We start from the raw sequence: 23,389 nt of genomic DNA, 5'->3' as shown, positions 1-23,389 counted from the left end.
ATGAGAAAGAGGGCGGGCATTTGTACAGCCGTCGCATGTCTTGGGAAAATTAAAACTTTATTAATGGGTGTTATAGAAGAGCCTGAGATGTGGTTCTGTCTGAAAAGATGAATCATTGCAGCTTAGCTCTCAAAATAGACCTTCCTCTGAATAAGTGATAACTCACTGTCCTATCCATTAAGAATTACACAGAGCAGCTGTGGCAGAAACAGGAGAAAGCTCCCAGAGCAGCTTTTCCATCGTACAGCCCAGCAGGGAGAACAGCTATGGGTCGTTGTTAAGTACCTGAGCAGTTCTTTCTCTTTCTCCAGAGTGTTGAGCATATTGACCGAGGTGGACTGCTGCAGGCAGTAGGTCTGGAAGGCTGGGAGCATGTTGACGAACTCTAGAAAGATTTCTCCAATGTATACGGTCAGCAGGTCGTCGTCACCCTGGAAACAAACCACACACAGGCAATTCAAATTAAACGTCACCGCTGTCGTAGACTCTAAGTCATCCAGTCACAGTCACCCAGAGCTTCAACAGCAGGTGGACATAAGTGTGGCTAGTTTATGGCGAACATAACCAAAATCCTTCACCTTCTACACCAAAGGTAGAAATACATGGACAAGAGCCGTAATTCAAAGGTTCTGGACTCATCAAGAGGCATTTGCACAACATATTGAGACTATAACCGATTTATATTTCCATCATAACCTTCTGGAATCAAATCATTAAGTGCCTAAAGATTCCTCCCTCTCTCTCTACACCTTGTGTTTTTTGTTGCTGAAAGTACACCTGGTCTGGTGGTTCTGTGTTTACCTGCGCCTTTTCCCTGTATGTAAGGTTTGATGCTACAATCTATGTCTACTCTCTTTACTTTTCCTTTTCCCCACTAGAGATACACTGAAATTAATATTATTTAAACAAAGTAGATTATATGTACAACTGACAAACAAGTTCCCAAAAAGGTCTTTATAAATAGTGGAAACTACAGAAGAAAATCAAGAAAAACAGCGGCTTGCAGGGAATCGTTGAAGTTGCCAGGTTTAAACAAGTTAATGAAGTGTTGCAAACCCGGCGCTGGAGATACAGAAAAAAAAACCTGAGTGAAGTTTCATCTAACAGCACCTGGGCTGTTTTGGTTGAAACAAATGATGCACCACAATAAAATTGCACCTACATACATTTGCATATTTAGATTTGTGCTTGTGGTTGCGAAGGATTGATGCAATGAAGTTGTGGACATCGTTTGTGTGTTCATAATAGATAAAAAGATCACCTGGTCAAAGGCCTGATCAATGCTGTCCTGCAGGTGTTCAGTGAAGCGGTCGTTGACGTCTATAAGCTCCTGAACGTTACCGAACACCACAGCAAGCTGCTCGGCCGTCAGCAGCCCGGCGCTCTGCATGGGGCAGTAGAACTCCTCCTTGATGATCCGCAGGTCCTCGCCGTAGCTCGACTCGGTGTTCAAGAACTCCAAGATGGCCTCCTTGCGCTCGGTCCGCAGCTTGGAGCAGCGCTCGCACATCCGCTCCCCCCGCTCTTTGGAGACGCCGTCTCTCTGTCCGCAGTCGGGGCACGGCCTCTGGGATTCCCACGCCCTCAGAGAGGCGGACGGCCTCTTCCAGGTGCGGGACAGGCCCGGGCCGATGCCGCTGTCCACCCGCTCCACCTCTGCCCCCCTGGTTCTGCGGTGGCGCCGGGGCTCGCGGTCCTCTTCGTCCCGCTCGTCGCTCAGGCCCACTACTCCGCTGTCTGAGCTCAGGCTGCTGATGGTGCTCCAGCGGTGCTGCCCGCAGCGGCTCACGCCCAGAACCGCCTGACGCTCCTCGCCCGGCGGCTCAGAGTGACCGCGGATTGCTGCTGGAGCTGGAAGGAAGAAATTACAATACTTTTTAGGAACTATAATTTTAAATCAACTATCTGGTAAGATCATAGCGCTGACTCCAGCTAGCCTAATAGACTCAGATTGAAATTAAGACAATTAATTACTAGTAGTGTCCAGAAGTACAAACTATTACAGATATCATATTTCTATAACAGGTAGATGCTCAGCCCTCCAGTGGAAACTTAACCTTTGGCCATATGGATCAAAAAGCTCACTACCATTGTGCATCGACACATATTGACAGACAGAAGGTGTTAAATATCTCCTGTAAGCTTGCATTGGCAAATAAACAAAAATGAAAGGTTGATATGTTTTTCTGCCAAGAAAATAAATGTACTCTTGATTTTCTATTTCTGTGAGAGAGACACGGTCGTCTTAACATCCGGTGTGCCATATTGACTGGGATTCGAGCATTCTGTGGCTAAGAGCTTCGATTGATGGAGAGGAACAGTAAATGTATAGGGGGGGGGGGGGGGGGGGGGGAGGTGAGCGACTGGATGGAAAAGTCAAAATATTCGGATGAGTAAGCACCGAGTTCCTTAAGAGACGCTAAGACAAATCAGATGGGGGCAGTAACCGAGGAATACAGCTTCCCTGGACGAGACGAGGGGTGAAATGGGGACACAAAATGTCACACAGTCAGCTCAAATAAAAGACCGAGCCGTGGTTTTTGAAGTGGCAGTGGGTTGTTTCTACATGAAAGATAAATCGACTCGGAAAGTCAGTGAACCCTCAATGATGTAGCTGACGTCAAGGCCGCGGGGGCAGACAGTGGGAATTTATGAGGGGTGATATAAAAACAGGACGCGCTATTATGACAGCACACACTGCCTGGAAATCCTTACATAACCATTGAAAAAAAGAAAGCAGGCCACAACTCTAGTATCTGACAGTCGCCATCGATTACTCTCTGTCTGTGACATTTACGCATTGTACATTCGAAGAAAAAGTCAGGAACGCTCTAAATATAATCAGTGTTACGCAAACTGAGCCTTCGCACCCCCAGCGGGTAAATAACTACATTTGTGACGTCAGTAAAGACATTGAATTTTGTCAATTAAAATTGTAGCTATTAAAAAGATTCCTAATACAGATATAATCCTGATTACGCCATCTACTGTCTTCAAAAACAACTAAAACTGTCAAGCCGAATATCTTACTTTCATAAAACATGTTTGTAGTGTATCTGCTCAGAAGTTTAGATAGTGTTCATGTCTTTTCATGTCTTTAGAGTTATGCTCATCTGTTCAGCACTGTTCATGCTAATGCTAAGGCATTTCTTTCAACCTCACCAACTCTCACTCTCTACTGTTCTTCCCTTCAGTCCTCATCCCAACCTCGTCAAGAGACACCATGGCCTCTGTTCCTCATCTCTAATTGCTTACCTCAACCTCCTTCAATCCTCATTTCTTATCCAAACCCCTTTCAACCCTAATTCCTTATTCCTTAAGCCTTAAATCCTCATCTTTTACTCTTTCAGCCATCATTGCTCATCTCTTATGCCAACTCCAGTTAACACTTACGCCTTATCCCTTGCTCCTTCAATCCTCATCTTTTGCCCCAACCTCCTCAAACTCCCATTCTTTATCCCAATCTCATTCAGTCCTTTTCCATAATTCCTTCTTCCGACCTACATCAACATTCATCCCTTATCCCAACCTCATCCCAAACTCCTTCACTACCCCTATAGCCCTCATGCGTACCTTTTTCACCCATCATCCTGGCAGCCCTCACATCTACCTTCTTCATATCTAAGTTTTACTTCCTAAATCCCTCATTACCACTTACTTCATACATCATATCCTCAACCCAACCTCCTAGCTATAAAGGAGGCTTGTTGCCTCCTTTATAGCTAATCCCATCATTCTTCATCCCTTAGCCCAACCTACTTTTAAGATAACCCATAACTCCCTGAGACCTAACAACTTCACTGCTCCATTTGACACATTTGGTCTTTACTTACCACTGTCTCTGTCTCTGTCCCTGTCCCTATCTCGGCGGTGACTATGGATCCGGGCAGCGGCGGCGATCTTCATTTCCAGCTGTTTGCGTTTGGAGGCGTCCGCCGGCATGGGATCGCTGTAGTGGGGCCGGAGGCGACACTCACGCTGCGCCCTCACCGTCTCCGCCTGCTCGTAGGCTGCGTCCGAGCTGGAGCGCCTGCAACCCAGGCCCGCGTGCTGCGTTACGGAAAGGACACGAGGATCAATGGGATGGTCGCATCTCTCTGGCAACAGGTGAAATGGAGCAATAGTCCTTGTGTGCATGCAGGAACATCTCGATATATATAGCAATACAGCCTGAAACCTGGTGTTTCTCAGTCATTCAATTCAAAAAAGCGACTCTTCTTGCGTAGATTCATTATAGTTATCCACTCAACATTTAGCCAGGGCTTCATTTGCATGAATTACTCATTCAGGTGATGAGCTTTTGTCTAGTTGAGGTGCTGATAAGTCCCAAACAGGTATTGCTTCACATTTCTGCAGTAATCCCTCTTGCATCTTTTTTGCTTTTGCCCCAGGGCAGCTGTGGCTCGCAGAAGTAGCTTACCTCCATCAGACTGCGAATGTGTGTGTGAATGAGAGAATGACCGAATGCAGTGTAAAGTACTTTGGATTCCTCTGCACTAGTTAAAGCGCAATACAAGTACAGGACCTTTACCATTTGTCGACCTCCCTTTTCCTTCAGTTAAACTTTCCATTATTATGTTTAGGTGCAGAACTCTGCGAAGGCCCAGCCATTTCTGACATAAGCTGTCTGCTGGACAACGGTGAGGTCAGCAATCGTCTTCCATGATGGCGTAGATCAATGACACAACATTCAAGTATTCAGGCTGAATATTTTGTGACAAATTGCATTTTGGGTTTCCAATAGCTGTTCCCCATAATCGTCAATGCCGATGGAAATGGATGTTTGAATTGTATCGCTGTGTGCAGTGAATATATATTTGTCTGTGGAGAGAGTCTTCCTGTGCGGCGTCACAACGTTTTGCTGTGATGGTGGCGTTACATAACAGCTCTAACTTCTGCCTCTGATCCCGGCTCGCGGGAGTGACAGGAATCCAAATTTCATTCTCAGACGCAGAACGAACTGTCTGGCAAAGACTGTAAGCACACATAAAACAATGCTCTTATCACTACTTCAAACAGCCTTACAGATAAAAAAACCCAAAAAAACAGCTGCTGAGTGAGAGTCTCCTGGGCTTTTCTTTAGGTGATGAGAGGAATTCCCAAAACAAAACACAATCCTCAGATTCACCTGAGGAGCAAAGTTCAGTCCTGCTTATCTCAGCACTTTACATAGGAATAGGATGGATGGATGACACTGGCTTTACATCCAACGCTCTGACAGCTACCTGCTGACAGGAAAGGGGCACTGAGACTGGCCTGCCTTTTACATCAGAGAGCTGCGATACAGACAGAGCTAGCTGTGATCAGGTAAAAACGAAGAAGAATAATTAATATTCCACCGAGCGATCAGACAGCAGCCATTACTTTGGGAACGCAGGGGCAAGCTAAGCTGCAGAAATCTGAGATGGAAATTGAGAGAAAAACGCGCCTCGACATCTGTTTGCTGATAAAACTACCTCCAGACATGCAGCATGGGGGAAGCAAGTCGGGGGATCCTTCCGATCCGCAGATGCAGCGAGGGGCTCGATGCTGGCCGCGGCCAAAAGGAATGAAGAGGCGACTTATCGGCAGCAACCCCGGCGCCAGAGGGGCGTCCTAATCCTGCTTTTTATTCCTTCCTCAGACTGCGAGCCGCAGCTGCAGCTGGAGGACGGAGCGCTGCATGCTTGCTCTTGTCTGAGATGAAATGCCTCTGCATAGAAAGGATCCAGGAGAAATGTGCATATGTGTGCGCGTGTGTCGCAGTCTCCTTGCTCGTCCCAGCCATCCCTGAATACCAATAAATCCGAGCACTTCTGCTTTTTTTTTCTTTTTTTCTGCTGCAGAACGACGTCGGCGAGCGGCAAGATGAGCTCAAACAACATCTCAAAAGCATATAACACAAGAACAACAACAACAAAATGAAAGGTTCTTACGCATTCTCCAGCCTCTTCCCTTTCTCCTGCCGCTTCTCCTGCAGACGCCTCGTCGCCAGCCTCAGCTCTGCAGGCCGTTGTCGGCGTTGCCATGGCAACGGCGAGAGGCTGACAGTCGGGCGAGGGGGCGGTGATGTCACAGCCTCCGTCCCGGTCACCTGACAGCTTGACTGGGGCCTCGGCGGAGATCTCTGCACTGCAGCTGGCAAGGCGGTGTGGGGGGGAAAGGAGGGAGACGGAGGTAAAGAGGGATGGATGGATGAGGAAGAAGAGGATTTGAATGTGGAATAAAAGGAGGGAATTTGACGGTGGGAGGGGGGAAAAAGGCAAAAAAAAAAAAAAACAACAGTGAGCATGCAGCAGAGAGAGGAGGGCTGGCATTATCATTCTGGAGAAATGCTTGTCAGCAAACAGCTTCCTTGTCATTCCCTTTCCACACACACACACACACACACACACACACACACACACACACACACACACACACACACACACACCCTCTGCTCCCCTGCTGAGTCGACTGTCCTCCACACCCATCCTCCTCCTCCTCTTCTTCCACCATCATTCCTCCAACCCCCCAAACACCTCAATCAATACCCCTGCTCTCCTCCTCCGCCTCAGAGGGATAGTAATTAGGGACATCAGTGCATATTAACACCTGAACCCCGGGACCACATGGGTAATTCCTGCATACAAGAACAGACCTTCCCATCGTTCATCCTTTGTCTGATAACTGGACAGTTATACGCTCACCGCACACGACCATTAGAGGCTCTGATGCAACCTCACCAACAAAAAAAGAAAAAGCTAAACAGCTGAGCTGAAATTACTCTGCAAATGTTCATGTGCCTAATACAAAACATAATCTTGCAAAAGCATCTGCATTCTATAAATTTTTACACATTCTGGTATGTTTTAACCACAAATCCCAATTTATGTTATTGGGATTTTATGTAATCAACCTAGAAAATCATAATATATAGTTGTAAAAGAGGAATGAAATGATGGAAACCAAAACTTGTCTGCCAATAAGAGTCAGCCACATCTGTAATTATTTTAAAGTATCTTTACCTGCTTTGCACAACTAGAGACAGAAATTCTCCAGCTCAGTCAATTTGAACAATATTTTATAGTTTTGGGGGGTTTTTTGGAAAGAAATATGTTGTATTTTCCTTTGTTTTATATTTACTGTTTGTACTGATTTGTATTTATTGACTAAATTTGTGTAATAAAGTTATTTTGATCCTATCTTGTATTATCTTTGTTTGCTTTTAGCGATGCAAATTTCACGTTGTATGAAAAATAGCCATTTGGCAAATCCTGCCACATTTACCGAAATGTTAATTAGCGTGCTCCCAAATCAATAGGTACATTTCAAATTCCAATTCAATATTGAGCATCAATGTTCAAGTCTTGCTCAAGGCTCTCAACTGGCTTGAGATCAGGACTTTAACTGGGCCATTCTGTCAGGAAAATGCATCAGGTTAGGGTTCAGTGACTTTTTTTGCACTGGATTTTGTTTAAGGGAAACAGATTTCAGATATTTGCTCATAAAAAATAATAAAGAAAAACTCCAAATTCTTAATTCTTTTTGTATCACTTGGTATTGACTACTTCACATTTCTTTGTAATACATCAACGTTAGCAATAGGAAATACTGACATGAACTGTAACAAGCCTCCCTTTCTCTCTCTTCGTCCCTGATTTGCACATTTTTAAATCATTTGTGTTTTGGTTTTAGCAATTCTGCAGAAAGAAAAAACATTTGCAGTGTCTATGTTTTATCTTGTATGGACGTCTGCAGATTTAAAAAAAAACAAAAAACTACCAGCTTACACATTTAACAAAGCTATTATTAAATGTGTAAGCTCTGTAGTAAATAACCATCGATTAACGGAGCCATAAAATAATGCACACGTCTTTAAATTCTGCTTGTAGCATAATTCTCAACTCTACATCCCACTAGCTTATTGATCTGGTTCTTCAAACCCCGGTGAGCCTCGGTCGTGACTTTTGTGGTCCAGAAGTCACGACCGCAGAGGAAGATATTGTTGCAATTCTTGTAAGGGAAAGAAAAAAAAAATCCCCCCCTGACATATTATTTTAGAGATTTCTGTACTACTTAAATTAGACAGGTTTGTGTTTCTAAACGGACAGACTATGATGAAGTCTGTGCCCTGAAATTGACTTTCTTCTCAATATTGAGGTTGTTTAGTCATGTGGTTTGCATCCTAAGGCTAAAATAGATGCATCTGAGAGCCGATCAGAGACTAAAGCAATCCGAAATGTGACTGTGAAGATAAATAATAGATGCCTAAGACAGCCATTGCTGAAAGAAAACATGAAGAAGTCATTTTTTTATTTAAAACAATAAAAAAGTATTTATATCGCTCAATCCAGTCCAGTGACTGAAAATCCTGACTGATGTAAATTTTGTGATCTGTAGCCGCCCATTTTTGGCTTGAAATGAAATGAAATTTATTTATTTCAAACAGGTGAAATATGAGAGAAGAAAGTAAGAAATAAAACAAAAATCATAATAATCATCACACATAAAAAACAAAACTTTCATAATTGATTGCTAAATTAGTTGACGATTACTTCAGTAATTGATTCACCCCGATTAATCCGATTAACCGTTTCAGCCTTACTGTGAAGACTTTGATTTTAATGTACGGAAGTGAAAAAGTGAAACGGTGTGAAAACCTTTGTGAGACACAGCAGAACATTTCCAAAATATATGAAACAACGATATACCTTATCACTTTGGTTTTTACCCCTTTTTTAAAATTTTATTTTATCATTTTACTTTCAGAACCAAGGTTTTAACTTCCGTCCACATCAGAGTTCTTGGTGTGTCTTTAGATGACAAATTAAGTCTATATATTAACACGGTCTGTTTCTAGACTCTCCTCTTTTCTGGTCCGCAGTCTGAAGACATTTTTCACTCAACTACACTCGACCTGCACTTTCTCCGTTATCGAATCCAAAACGCCAGCGCAGCACGGAGAAGGTGCCCAATCGTCTCAATCAAGCCAGACCCAACATGGCAGAAAGCCCAACGGCGGCCCCGAGGACGCAGCTCGGATGAGTCCAGTCGGTTCAAACTGTGGTTAAAAAGGCCTCTCCCCCCCCAATGCGCTGGATTAGTTGTCACGACCTGGATGATGCATGGGGAGCAATAACCTGTGGCTTAATTCATCAGGAAGTCGCTGTTTGTGATGGATCACCTCTCAGCGCGCCGCGATGTGACAACAAAATTAGGCGGGCTGTCATTTTACCCGACGCACGTATCACCCAAACGAATCCAATATCTTTCTCTTTAAGTGGTGACGTCTAACGGCGATGAATAAAGAGGAAGCACATGCACACATACACCGCAGACACACTGTTTCAAATTTCACACTATACTGAGCCAATGCGTTTTTATTGCAGTGTACGGTTTCCCCAGCGGTGCAGTTCTAATGCGTTAATCCATCTGAAGCCTTTAATAACCCTCCCAGGTAGAACAACATGCTTATTGCAGGGATTCTGCAGCAGGAGGACTATTATTCTCCGAACGCACAATGTGCTGCATGATACGCCTGAACAAAGAGGCTTATGGGTGAAAGCCAAACACCACAGGGTGCAGGAGATCACAAAGAAGACTGCCATGTTTAATTAATAAATCTTCGAGTTTTGAAACGTGTCCTGAGCCTCAGGTTGGAGTTTAAACCACCAGAGAGCCAAGTGTGTTGGATTTTTTTTTCTTTCTAACATAAAAGAAGAATCCGGTCGGAACAAACAGAGCTGACTCTGAGCTGCTGCATGTCAGCGAGCTTCGCTCAGTGGATGAATTCATCAGCTACCTGGCTCAGGAACCAACTGTATTGTTTGTTTTCTCAGAGCAACTTCCGACTGGAACGAAATATTGCGCCATGCGGTTCTCCTTATGGACCTCTGGTGGGCACATCTGTAATTTTCATGCCACTATTTCAAAAAAACCCATCACTTGAACTATTACGCAGTGATTGCGCACAACTGTGATCGCTTCCGCCGCTCTCCACAAGCCTTAATCAGGCCAGTGCTCCTTGATCTTAAAGCATCAGATAAGCTGAACGTTTATTGCAGTTTCGAAGCAAATTGCCAGCTCTCCAACAGTCAGCCTCACAGAGCCACAAGACACAGGACTCCTTGTCTCATTAAAACAACAGCGAGAAGTAATTTTGAGTCAGTCAGACCAAAACGGACTTTGTGACACGTAAGATGCTATGAGTAGTGGAAAAGTAGCAGTACACATCATCCTGCAAACACTACCTCCCAGAGATACATGGTAACAGCAGAATTGTGCTATGGCAGGCACCGGAGCTAGAGTTGATGGGAAGATGGATGGAGTTAAAGTCGAGACCGTGGCAGAGGTGTGCCTTACAGTTTTCCCAGGTTTTGCTTGGCTATGAGCATGGTGAAAACCAGCATTTTTCTACGCTTCGGTTCATTGAGAGGGTCTGAGTGGAACGATTGCTTCCCGGAGGCGTAGAGTTTAACCCTCCCATGGTCTTAGAAGAAGAAGAGGAAGAAGTTTTATTTATTAGAAGAAAAACAAAAACAACAACACAAGCACAGCGAAAGAAAAACTACCCTTTAAAATGTTCCAGCTATTCAGGGTGGCTAAGCAGATGGTACTTTCTAAGTTTGTTCTAGATTAGTAAAGTATAAAGCTGAATGTTGGTTCCCCAAGTTTGATTCTTGTTCTGGATTGCTAAGAACGACGCAATTTATAAATTAGCAGGAGTTTCTCAGGTCTTGCTCCAATATTAAAAATATAATTCAAGTCTAATTGGTGTCTTAGAGTGACGCTCAGGATGAGCAAACCCGTCTGGACCTCGCACAGGATAGAAAGCTTGCGGGGTCAAATTGACCTCACCTCCTAAGCCCACGGGACGATTCAGTTTGAAATTTTACCCAACAGCTAACGTTTGTCCGTGACGCCAGCAATTTCCGGAAATTGTCTGCGCTGTAAACAACCGTCCTCCACCGGCAAAAGAGAGGTACCGAGCCGACATTGTTAATGTAAATTCAATAATCGGAAGTGTGGCCAACACAGATTGAACGTCTTCACTCACTTCCTCCGCTGCCATTACAACTTCCTGTTCTGCAGAAATCCAAGTGAATGGGTGAAAGCTCAGACGGAGCAGTCAAGTAAGATTTTAAACAAGCAAAATAGCCAGGAAGGCAATAGCCAGGCTCGTTAGTTATGCACATTGATAAAAACAAATACAGCTGCAGACCTATACATCTATTTTCAAATGTTCTGTATACGTAGGTATTTTACTGCTGCCATCACGCAATATAGCCACAGACATCCATCTTTCCTCCCAACTGAGCAGACAAAGAAGAGACAGTGAGTGGAGAGTCTTGACAGCCAGGTAAATATACACTAAATCTCTCATCTATCACAGGCTACGGCTGAGATTCAGATTTTATTACTGAACTGGCCAAACTTAGCAGCTCCTACATGCTCAAAATAAATAAACAGCTCAATAAATACAGGCATAACTAGCAAGACAATGTGGTAAATGATGCCATCATCCTGTTTGCCCTTGATTGGGATAAACTACAATGGATACATTCATCTATCCAGCCAACAGCTGACACCGAGAGAGAGGAGCGGCAGGGAAACAGTGAGTCTGCAGAGGCACCGCCAGACCTCCAGTCTGCCGTGCCTCATGTCAGCCTCCCGCCCACAGCCCCGTCTGCACAGCCAACCCTGTTAACTCCGACAGCTGTAAGCACAATACGTGAGATAAATTGATATCGAGACAGCGTGCGCGGCCTCAAACAGACGGAGGTGCGACGCGCTGATGTGGCGCTCATGTTCTGCATAGCACACAAACATGCTGCTGTGTGCGTACGGCTCAGTAATGAAGCTAAGATCGCTGCTGCCGCTGTATCAGCTACAAGGCTGGGGCAATAAGCGTAGTCAAAACAATTAATTTTCCAGCTAAGCAAGGATGTTTGGATGCGCTCAAAGCTGGGCAAAATGTTAAATGGAAAAACCTAAAATTATTTTTACAGAAATAATAAAACGATGGTCCTAGATTGAAAATGTAAGGTTAAAAATTAAATATTATCTTACACTTACAGTGGGAAATTTTAATTGTTTGTTAAAATCTAGTTTAAGTGATTTTTATTATAATATAAAAGCATAATAAAGGAGAAAGTTTTGAGCATCTCTGGCTTTAAATGAATGAAAATTTACTGTGTGACTTCTAGATGTGTGAAATGGGATGTAGAAATATTTTTCACAATCATATAATTTAGTCAGTCCCAGTGCAGTACCATGCCAGGCCAGCAGGGTGTAGTAGAACTGCAACATGTTTGGGTAAGTTACCAAAATGTGAACAGGTGTTTAGTTCAAGACAACTGAGAAATGTAGTTGATAAAAACAATAAATACTTTAAAATAGTACTTTAACTTTAGTTTTCAAAACAGAATTTTACATTTTATTTGAGCATGAAATAATATTTAAACATTATTCATAAAAAAGTTATATATTTTAGTAAAGTGCTAGATATATTTTTCAAATGTAACATGATGTTAGGAAAAATAATACGTTAGTATTTTAGCTCTGCTGAGTCTATAGTTCAATCAAAACCTTAACAAGCTAAGCCACATACTGTAAATCTGCCTGACTAACCTTTTCTTGATGAGGTCCAGTGCAGATCCGATGAGCCCATCCCTCATCTTATATATCTTGGCTCCGTACTTTGACAGGTCCGTTCCCTCCAGAAGTAGAGCCGGGCAGCAGCTGGACGGACGCTCCCAGTTCTCTCTGCTGGCAAGGAAGGGAACCGACCCAGCTGGTTCCAGACTGCTCCTCCTGCGCCTGGCGCTCCCTTCATCTCCTACAACAATGGCTTTATCCTGGGCTTGGACTGTGCAAGCCTGGGGTTGAAGGGGTGAACGTGGAGACGGGCCTGTTCGGATGGGGGAGTTCCTGCTGGTGACAGAGCCGCGGGACAATGTGGGAACTGTGGTGCTGTTACTGGTCGTCGTGATTGAAGCAGGTTTCTCTGTAGAGGTGGCGGTTTGCAGGGCCTCGTCGATTCTAGCTACACCTTCGCCTTCTTCACCTCCAGAATTACCTTTCTGAACTCCACCGGGTCCAAGCAGAGGCTCAGTCTGATCAGAAAAGGATTCATTATTTTGCAGTAGGTCTTGTTCACGTCCTGTAGACTCCTTGCTTTGCTTTCCCTCCTTCTGCCTCATTCTCTTAAACTCCTCAAATGTTGGGATGTACAGACGCCCCACAGGAGGTCTACGACGCTCACAGACAGACTCTCTCCCACTTGGGTTCCCTGCAATGTTGTCTGTTGTGTAGGACGTCTGGGCTACTTTTGTGCTGGTCTGAGAGCTTTGGACGGTCAGGTTGGGGCTGCTGTTCTGCCGCCTGAGTTGTAAACGCCTCAAAACCTCCTGCTTGATCTCCTCTGGAGACGTACGCATTGTGCATGTCGGCCTAGAGCAAGTGCCTGTTGGAATTCCCTGATGCACACCTTCTCGTTCAATGGCAACAGCATTTGGGTTCACCTGAGGCCGCATTGGGAGTGGCCTCAGAGGCTCAACAGAGGATCTTGCACTCTGCAGACGGAGTTTCTCCCTTAGTTCCTTCCTTGTATCCCATTCATCAACACCACCTGGAAGCAGCAGCTGGGGGAAGAGTGGCAGATCCTTTCTGGGTAGCCCGTGTCGAGGAAAGAATGCTAAACTCTCTGCGTTGGGTACCAGCCCATGGGCACCTAGCACGGATCCATCCGGTGGTCCGTCGTACCAGTGGCTAGAGGTGTACCGTAAAATAAACTCGCTGTCCACGCTCCTGCAAGGTGCAGCACTGAGTGCACACAAGCCAGAATCTCCTACGGTGTTCCAGTTCAAGTTCTCCATACTCCTGTAAGGCCTGCTGCCATGGCTTCCATCGATGCAGGAGCCCCGGACCACCCCCTGCCCTCGCTCTACCCCCAGAGTACCCTGACGGCTGGAACAATACCTCAACCCCAAGTTGGTGAGCAAGGTGCTGCTGTTGCACCTGGCCATCAGCGGGTACGACAGAGCGTGGAAGGGCCTGTGGCGGGGGAACGAGCTCAAGGGGTCAGGGGACAGACGGAGGTTGGCGATGCAGGGCTCCATGTCGATCCTGAGGTGCAGGGGAGAGCTGCAGCCAGCAGGAGAGCTGGCGGAGAGTGCAACAGAGGAAGTGGAGGGGTAGTCACATGGTGGGGGAAGCTTCACGTCTGGCATGGCTGTGGGCAGAGTGAGAGGCCCTCAGTCGCACAGTCGGCAGGTAACAAGTATGGCCGCCTGCAGGGGCAAAAAGCACATGATGATGATCATGAGGATGTTTCAAAAAAACTTTCTTAACACTAATATGCTATATACCATTTCAACTTTTCACATCTTCTCATCGTACCGCCACAAACTTCATATATTTTATGCAACAGACCAACAGATTTGCACATCAATACGAAGAGAAAGGAACATTATACATAGCCACCTCCATCCAATATAAGCCAAATTGAATGGATAACAACTGTGTGCATTGACTTTTAAATCTCGTCACAAATGTGCAATGGGTTTAAGTCTGGACTTTGACTGGACCATTCGAACATGTCAATATGCTTTGAGCTAAATGATGTCAATGTAGCTCTCGATTCTCCTGTATGAGCTACAGATCTCTGCAGCTCTCCCAGAGTTGGATTTCTTGGTAGTTTCTTGCAGAACATCATATCTTGCTAGGCGTACGGTTGTGTCGTATTTTTTTAATTTTTAAGCGATGGAATAAGCTATTAAATATTTAAAAGATGGAAAGTTGTATGATCTAACTCTACCAATTATTGGGGTGAATTCTACAGGAAATTGGTTGCACTTAATTTAATTTGAGAGAATAACAGTATCAAAGTGCCGTTACATACTACAAATTTCCTTTCAATTCGACAATGTTTCACCACATTATGTCAGTCTGTCACATCAAATCTGAAAAAATAGACTGAAGTTTGTGGTTGTAAGATCAATAAATGTGGACAAAGTTGAAGGCTTTTGATTATTTTTACTGCGAACTGCACTTGTGTCAAATTTTTCAGGCCTTTGCATTGATGACAAGGATCTGTCAGAGTTCTTCCACAACCAGGTGGACAACAGCACCCATGAATATTGTATAACCACAGTCCAGGAGATAGAAATGTTGCCCCTAAAGCGTGTTTCTTCCGCCAAAGCAACCACATTCATTTTGTATAAATGGTGCCCTGTCTACCCCCCCTCCCCCCCGAGTGTTTTTTTCCCTTTCCTTTCTCTCTCTCTCTCTTTGCAGCTGGAATAATAATAGAGGGATTATTGCTCTGCTTGCTAGGCTATTAAAACACGACGATTGAGAAACAGATACAAAGAGACAGATAGTGCAAGACGGAGCTGCTACAAGAGACAAAGATGGGACGGAGAAAAGGGGGGGAAATGAATATGATGTTAAAAGAACGCAGTAAGCTGAAGGGACAGTAATGAAGATAGCTGCTCGGCAGCTCTTTCCCTCTGACTAATCAGACAGCAGTTGGATATTAGCAGCCGAAAGAGCGGACAAGATGGCACTGGGTGTACTTTGACTCTTCCTGTCTTTGTGCAATGAGTACAAATTGAATGTTGACCACTCAGTCCAAACCTCCTCCATCATCCAGGGCTCACATTCAACAGAGCCTGATTAAGGACGCGATTATGAAGCAGGGCCGATGCGTCATGCGAAAAGTAAAATTCAAATATCGTCCGCAGACTCTAATGCTCCACTAAAACAAGCCTCTGCAGCCTGAGCTAACAGATGCATTGCGATTCCTTACATGAACAGAAGCAAGCAGAGTTGTGATCAGAGTAAATTAGTGGGCGGTTTCCCTCAAATGTCATTTGCGAGCTGCTTACTGAATTAAATTAGCTAATAAACAGAAAGCCAGGACCCTAATTTATTGATTCTGAAACCGAGGCTCGTGCTGCAGTTGGGAAACGCAGTCATTTAGGAAGTTAAACATAACAATACTTTTAAGTAATTGCATTCAAAGTGCCTCCTGAAGACCTGCAGGCATTTGAACCCTCTACGTAGCAACGCTGACAGCGAGAAGTGAAACTTTATTGGAATCTTTTAAATTGGTACTTCAACTGTTTTGAAAGTCTTTTGGTAACACTTTATTTGAAGGGGTGTGCAGAAGACTGTCATAAACATCACATAACACATGTCATGAACATGAAGAAGTCCTCATGAATGTTTATGACTGTTGACATAAAGTGTCATTCCGTAAATAATGACACTTTTAATTGACTTTTAATTTAAATTTTTCACAGAACTTTGCATTAAAAGGCTCATTATTGACCAAATAATGCAAAGTTTACACTTTTATTGGACTTTTAATACAACCTTTAGGGCAACTTTGCATTAAAACTGTCATTATTTACCAAATGACTCTTTATGTCAACAGTTATAAACATTCATGAAGACTCCTTCATGTTCCTGACAGGTGTTATGTCATGTTTATGACAATGTTATGCCAGTCTTTTTTATTTTTGGACTTAGTTTTTTTTTTTATCCAGCTTTATCTCAGTGCTTTGTTTGTTTGTTTGTTTTTTTCAAAGCGAACTGTGACTTATCATATTTTTATGCATAAATAACACTTGATTTTTTTTTTTTTTTACCAATATAGCAAAGATGCATAGTTTTAAACAGAAAATTTTATTTTAGCACCAGTAAGTTTAGCTACTAACTGCAAGCTTTTCATATGACCAACAACTGAATAATAATAATGTGTTTCAGGTCACAGTGTCCAGTTGTTCTCAAATCTTGTTCCTCTGCTGAAAGTACTTCACACCTCACATTTTGTCTTTTGTTTTACTCTTGTAGACTTTTCTTATTAAAGTCTATCCTGCATAATAAGTTATCAAAGTTTGGTAAAAAAGTGAAAAAGCAGTCAAGGTCCGAATTAAAAATTTTAAAGACTTTCAGCTATCTTGAAGAACGACACATCAAAACTGATTTAAAAGAAACCCACCAGTCTGGGTCGCCTGAAGAAAAAGATCAAAACATTAGCAAAGCATTTGATATCAATTAATAGTGACATTCGTCACACACTGTTGAATGCAAATGTAAAATTAACAATAAACTGCACTTTTATAATTTAGGGCTGCTGCACGTTTTGCATAATAAAATAATGTATTTTACTAGACTCAAATTTCTTCAGTTCCAACTTCTGTTTTAGTCACTTTTACTAATTACCACGACCGAATTTATGGATTATATTTCAACAAGGGAAATGCTTTAAATATGAAACTTGGGGGGAGGGGGGGAGAGACGGGACACTTTTTAGAGAACAGAACAGATTCTAATATATTATTGTTTTTTCATATACTCTAGTCTAGTTTTTCTAAACTGTTATAAAAACCCTGATCTTCAAGCTTTACAATAAAATTATTTTTGATTTTCTCTCCTGGTTTAAATTCAACTATTTCATAACTTTTTTTGAGTGGCTCTCCAAATTTCCTTTGCTACTAGCAGGAGATGTTAAGTGTACAGGTTCTTTTGTGTTTAATTGGCACAGATTTATGTGTGTGTGTGTGCAGGCGGGGGTGCGCGTGTGTGTGTGCAAAAACCATTAATGTGTGGAATTTGGTTTTAATTAGCCTGAGTGCAGCTTAGTATCTCTCTCTCTTTCTGCTTTTCTCCAGCTGAATTTTAAACCAGAGTAAGCGCTCCCTGGAGGTCGTAGCTCTGCCTTCTCCCTCCTGTCTCTGCAGCCAACTGGGGAATAACTCATCTCCACCAGCTGGGCAGTTCATCATCCACCACGTCCCAGCAGGGGTATGAGCTCATTTTTCAGGACAGGATTTCAGAGTCAATGAAAAACTAATAAATCATTAGGGTGTTTGAACTGATCCTTAGAGTGACCCGAATGAAAAACCTCTGAAATACGTTCCTGAATCTGTGCATGAAGACATGATTGGGTTAAAGATTTAATGATACTTTTTTTGTGCTGCATAAAGTGGAATTTTAGAGACCGACATGCTTGAAAAGATAAACTTTCTATTTTAAATCTTGAAGAAATAATTTAGGTTGTCGGATCCTGACTTGAAAACGTTTCACAATGGTTACATGATGAGACTCATTTGACTGATTGATGACGTCCAATGAAAAGCCCTGAAACTCTTCTGGTTTTTCACCCTCAACAAAAACAAAACCTCATGAAAAAGGTGGGTGTGTTTTTGTAAAGCACATAAAAGTCACACACACAACCACAAATATCTGTGTACCACTCAGGTCTTCTGGTTCCGGTTCTGCTCTGTATCTTGTCTTGATGACTGTCTGTCATCACAGACATGATGACAGACAGTCATCATGTCTGTGCTTGCAATGTGACAAAATGTAAAAGAAAGTCACGTGTCAAATTCGAGGTCCGTGGGCTAAATCCGGCCCGCCATAGCTTTTTATGTGGCCCTATAGATTCTACACTAAACATTAAGTGGGCTTAAATGTTATGTTATCAATGCAGTTTTTATCTATTCACTGCCAAATTATGTCAATCAGTCCCTCCAGATTCTTTTTATTTTTTTTACCCCTCCAGGGGGTCTTTTTGTGGGCTCTAGTGTCCCTTATATGATAGTAGGCTGACAGGAAACGAGGAAGGAAAGGGGGGAAGACATGCGGCAAATATCGTCGGGTCCGGGAGTCGAACCCGCGACGAGGACTCAAGGCCTCCAAATACGGGTCGCGCTAACCGCTACGCCACCACGGCACGCCACCACGGCACGCCCCGTCCCTCCAGATTCTTGAGAATTATTCTGGAAATTTATGCAAAAATCAACAAATTCTATGTAATAAAAAGTCGCATTTACTGTCATAAATGGAAGGATTGGGTTTTCTCTGTGTTGATTTTGGGTCCCTGTGTCTCTGAGTCTCTGTGTTGTCCTGTCTACCCCTTGATTGTTCCCAGGTGTGTCTCGACCCGTGATTACCCTCTGTGTATTTAATGCCACCTGTGTTTCTGTGTCTTTGTCGGGTCCTTGTCGTACCGGTCTGTTTAATCTGTCTTGCTGTCTAGTCTGTTGCTAGATGTCTATTAGTTTGCCAGTTGCTACCAATGTTGAGCCTTAGCCTTTCCGCTCAGCTGTGCTGCCTGGACTTTGGATTGTTTGTGCTTATTTTCATTATTAAACCACCATCATTCATTTCAACCTGCGTCCGCTGCGGTCTGCCTCACCACCTCTACCACATATCATGACAATAAATGAGTGTAAATATCATAAATATTTCTAAATTAGTACCACAAACACTTTGGTTTTTATTGTTAAAAAAATCACAAAAAGTATCGCAAAATCCTGGAGGGACTGAAAAGATGTTCAATAATAATATTTAATTTGAAGAATTTCTTGATATTTTAACAGTTTATGATCAGGTTTTATCAATACATTCTGTCACAACCGGCCCTTTAAGAGCATTCATGATTTTTATTTGGCCCCAAACCAAAATGAGTTTGACACCGCTGTTCTCAGGAGTGTAAATGTGTCTTGTTTTATTCCCTTCATTTAAAGCAAAAAAAGCTGAATCATAGATTTTAACAACCCTGTCTTCTGTTTCACTTTTTAATTGCGTTCAAGTTTGCAGTTGTCGTAAAAAGCCTTTTCACTTAGTGTATGAGTTATTGTAAATGCTCTGTTTAGCGCTCCTATGTCTCCATTCTTTGTATCTTTGTATCTCAGTTTGTCTTCCTGCCTATATGCACATGTCTCCGCATTAGCCAGAATATAAGTCTGCTTGTGAATTTTACTATCAGCACATCTCGCTGCGTCTCAGCTTGGCCAGAGGTTACCCAGCGGTGAGCGTCGCGTTGCAGGGATCATGTTTGCTGATAAGTCCTGCTGCAGCTGCCTGAAGCTCCTGTAGCTATTGGCAACGTGAAGTCTAATCTCTTAAACTTACCCCATTTTAATTAATCCTCCGTGCTTCTTGTGTTGTCCAACAGGTCATTGACTCAGATCCCAGGGCAGCCAGCTTCCTCTCGTTTGTCTGCGCCCCTCCTGGCCTCCTCTCCGGTATTTGATGATCCACCAGGAGCCTTTCTATCGACCCGGTCGGAGCTGGAGGGACAGAGGGAGAAAACCGAGGGGGTCATTCATAAATGAGCCGCTGTTTCTGAAAGCAACACCAAACCATCACAGCTCAGTCAATAACATTGATGAGCGCGGCCGCTTTTATCTCTGCTGAGCAAATGATTGAGGCACAATGAGCAACAGAGACACGAGGTTTGAGAGGCAAAAGTATCCTGATACTGTAAAGCAAACCCTGTCCTCCTTTTTTTCTGATTCAATTAGACGCTGAGTCAATTACATAATTAGTTCTCCTCTGTCAGGAGAGGCCAGTGTACGGTTACACACACATGCCACAACACTCACACTCAATCCGTGTGTAGGCAGAGTTCCTAGAAAACAGATCAAACAAAACAGGGTAGTGTTTTCAGATTAAATTTGTGAAGCTAGTTTATAGTGTGTTTAGAAACGCATTAAGAGTTCAGCTGATGAAATTCAAAAATCTGATCTTTTTGCCATCAGGTTGTGCTGACAGCATCTTCTTTCTGTGTGTCGTTGCTGCAGAGAGAAGACTCAAGAATCAGTGAGGTGTTTAAATTGAAGTCAGAGGAAGCAGAGATACAAGATGCTTTTTTCTCACTGTGGTGCATGTTTGAAAAAAAAGAGAAGGGTGGAGAAAATGTAGGATAGTTGCAACAAATATTCAATGCATTCGATAATTTCATCACTATTTCATGTTTTCCTAATATCAGGCCGCCCAATGTTTTAAGGAATCTGGACTGCAGTGGTAAAAACCTGAAATATTTTGGCTGTTCAACATGATTTTTGCAAAGACCTGACTTTCAAAAGCTGCTTGAGAAACCTCTAAGCTATAAGTAAAAGACAAACAAATGAACATTTTCATTGCATTTCTTATTATTTTTGGCACTTACCTAGAAACAAGCACAAAAACTGGAGTACTTGCACCAGCTCAATCTGTGAGAAACATTTTCTTTAAAATTTAAAAGTGAAAATACTTTTAAGGTTAAAAAAATTTCTAAGACTAAACTCGGTGACAACGGGCGAAACAACAAAGCTTGCAGGAAGGATTTCCTCATCAAAAGACGTTTGAATTACAGCAGCTACAGACTAAAGAAACAACTCTAACTAAAAAAACAACAAAACAACAAGAATAATCAATAACAATATGTATAAAAAACAAGCTCATCCCACCTCACTTAAACACCGCCTGCTCCACTAACATCTCCATCCACCTCCTCTGTATCTTGTCACCCGCATGATGAGAAAAGCGACCAAGGCTGAGATCACGCGATGCCTGACGCGCGCTGCTTCTCGTGGGATGCTGGGACGAAATGTGCTGTATCTGCATCCTCCAAAGCTCTGACAAGTCGCTGTCACATAGAGACGAACCCCCCTCCGCTTCGCCCTCCTCCGTTCCCCGGAGAGCTAAATGACTGACAGGGGCCCTCCGGTAGATCCTCCCCGTTTTCCCACGCACGCTCCTGCTCCACCGATGAACCAGAGGATCAAACGTCCACTGTGTTTTATTTAGTGACTAAAAGACAATAAAACTCCGACTTCTGCCTCTTCAAATTAAAGCAATTTTTGCTTTACACTCAACTTTCCAGCAAGCGCATGGATGGAAGAGAGAATAACCTCGCTTTGACAATCCCACTGAAACTGACAGGCTTATCAGGCCTGACTGAAGCGACCCATTTATTTTGAAAATTCTCCTCTCGCTTTTCTTCTCCTACCAAGACACCCCCCCCCCCCCCCCCTTTAAATCACCAAGTCAGTTTGCCATCGTTCCGGCCCGTTTCATCCATCCTCCGCTCCCTCTGAAACTATGCAGGGAGGCTTTCAGGGCTGGGTGTCTATCAGTGATCTCTGTGTGTGTGTGCAGCGAACGCCGAACGTCTTTCACATCCCGCAAAGTAGAGGAAGAGGTGCGAATAATGTGCGGCGTGACTGTTGACAGCTTCTGCGCTCCCAGTAGACACGCAGCCTCACACGACTGCTTGTTTGGTTTTGCGTGCTGAGGGTGTTTGTGCGTGGAAGTCTCTCAGCTTTTTTCCACATCTTCACACTTCACAGGCCGTGTTTCCTCAAGATGACATCACCTCATTTTCACTTTGGAGCTAATATATTTTGGCTGTCTGGATTTGAGGCGTACCATTAAATGCTGAGAAGAGTTGAAGGAAATGACAAAAGATGGCTTGGATGCTGTGAGAAACATGGACTGTCGGCGTAATTGGAATTCTGGAACAAAAATTAAACGCATTCAATGAAAAGGGCAGCCTAACACTCTTTCTTCGTGGTTATTTTTGCACTTTAACAAATATAAAGAAAAGTTCATTTAAAAATGAGGGAAAATTTTGAAATAATGAAACAGATTTACAACAATTATGCAAAAATATACACAGCAAAACTTGGAGAAAGATTAAAAATAAGAAGGTAGACGTACTTTACCAAGCTTTTAAGGTGGAAATATTTGCTTCATTGCACTTATAAAGCATATAGTTCTGTACAAGTGTCATTTTTTTAAATCAACATGTTCAGAAAGTCGTTTTGTCGAAAGTGTTTATGCACAGTTTCTCTTCAAACAGCTTGCTTCCACAGAATTAACAGTTTAATGAAGATCAACAACCACAAACCAGACAGCAGGCGGATGCTAGCTGTTGTTTTTGGGTTAATCACTATGAACAAATTTCAATTGGTGAGAAAGGATGACATTGTGCCCATTGTGCAAAGGCTTCAATAAAGCCAGCCAATCATAGCAGCGAGCTTCCAGGTCAGCTCATAAAGGAGTTCCTCAAAATTGAGCTATGTATGATGTTATCAGGCGGCGATCACTTTGTTATTATGACTACTGCAGATGTTGTCAAAGGTTCTTTATATTCACTGTAAATTACTGCAGCTGAAAGGAATCATAATTATAGGAATCATATGACATGGTGAAAAGAAATGGTCTATGCAGCCGTGTGTGAGGCGTATAGAAATGCATGCAAAGGTGGAGCAGGACATGTGGAAGGTCAGTGAGACAGTGGTGAGGTGTGCTGTAGGAGTGAAGATGGGACTGAGATTACACCAGCGATGAACTCTGAGCTTCTTCTTGATTGTAATGATGAAAGACAGGCTGATAACTGTAGGGTTAGGCGGAGACACTCTACAACTCCTGGGTTATTTCTTGGAACCCAAGAAAGAATGCTGCTTTGACAGCATTTAATAAACTTTAGCAAAATGTTGGGCTAAGAAAATGTGACTCAGTTTAAGTAAGACAAAAGAGTAGAAGAAGCATTTTTTGAACTGTATAATGACCTGATTAAATGTCGCTGACTGTCCTCCGTAGGATGAGATAAGTCGGTAAGACGGCATAAGTTTGTTGTGTAATA

At 43.1% G+C, this 23,389-nt stretch overlaps 1 protein-coding gene across 2 annotated transcripts in view; it reads right to left on the bottom strand.

The window, feature by feature from the left end:
• Nucleotides 1-23,389, bottom strand: part of arhgef49 (Rho guanine nucleotide exchange factor 49) — a 44,562-nt gene that overhangs the window by 4,008 nt on the left and 17,165 nt on the right. Inside the window, exons 2-8 of one of the 2 annotated variants that reach the window (XM_028023330.1) lie at nt 19,891-20,048; nt 12,592-14,252; nt 5,916-6,117; nt 3,834-4,050; nt 2,987-2,991; nt 1,262-1,852; nt 286-431 (exon numbers count right to left, since the gene is read on the bottom strand). In XM_028023330.1, coding sequence (XP_027879131.1) covers nt 286-431; nt 1,262-1,852; nt 2,987-2,991; nt 3,834-4,050; nt 5,916-6,117; nt 12,592-14,192 — 2,762 coding nt within the window. In that variant the 5' untranslated portion in view covers nt 14,193-14,252; nt 19,891-20,048. The remainder of the gene's footprint in view (nt 1-285; nt 432-1,261; nt 1,853-2,986; nt 2,992-3,833; nt 4,051-5,915; nt 6,118-12,591; nt 14,253-19,890; nt 20,049-23,389) is intronic. The other variant, XM_028023331.1, reaches the window with a different exon arrangement.

Source organism: Xiphophorus couchianus, chromosome 7, assembly GCF_001444195.1.
Source record: "Xiphophorus couchianus chromosome 7, X_couchianus-1.0, whole genome shotgun sequence".
Taxonomy (NCBI): domain Eukaryota; kingdom Metazoa; phylum Chordata; class Actinopteri; order Cyprinodontiformes; family Poeciliidae; genus Xiphophorus; species Xiphophorus couchianus.
The sequence above is the reverse complement of the archived record's forward strand: the minus strand, read 5'-3'. Positions and strand labels throughout refer to the sequence as shown.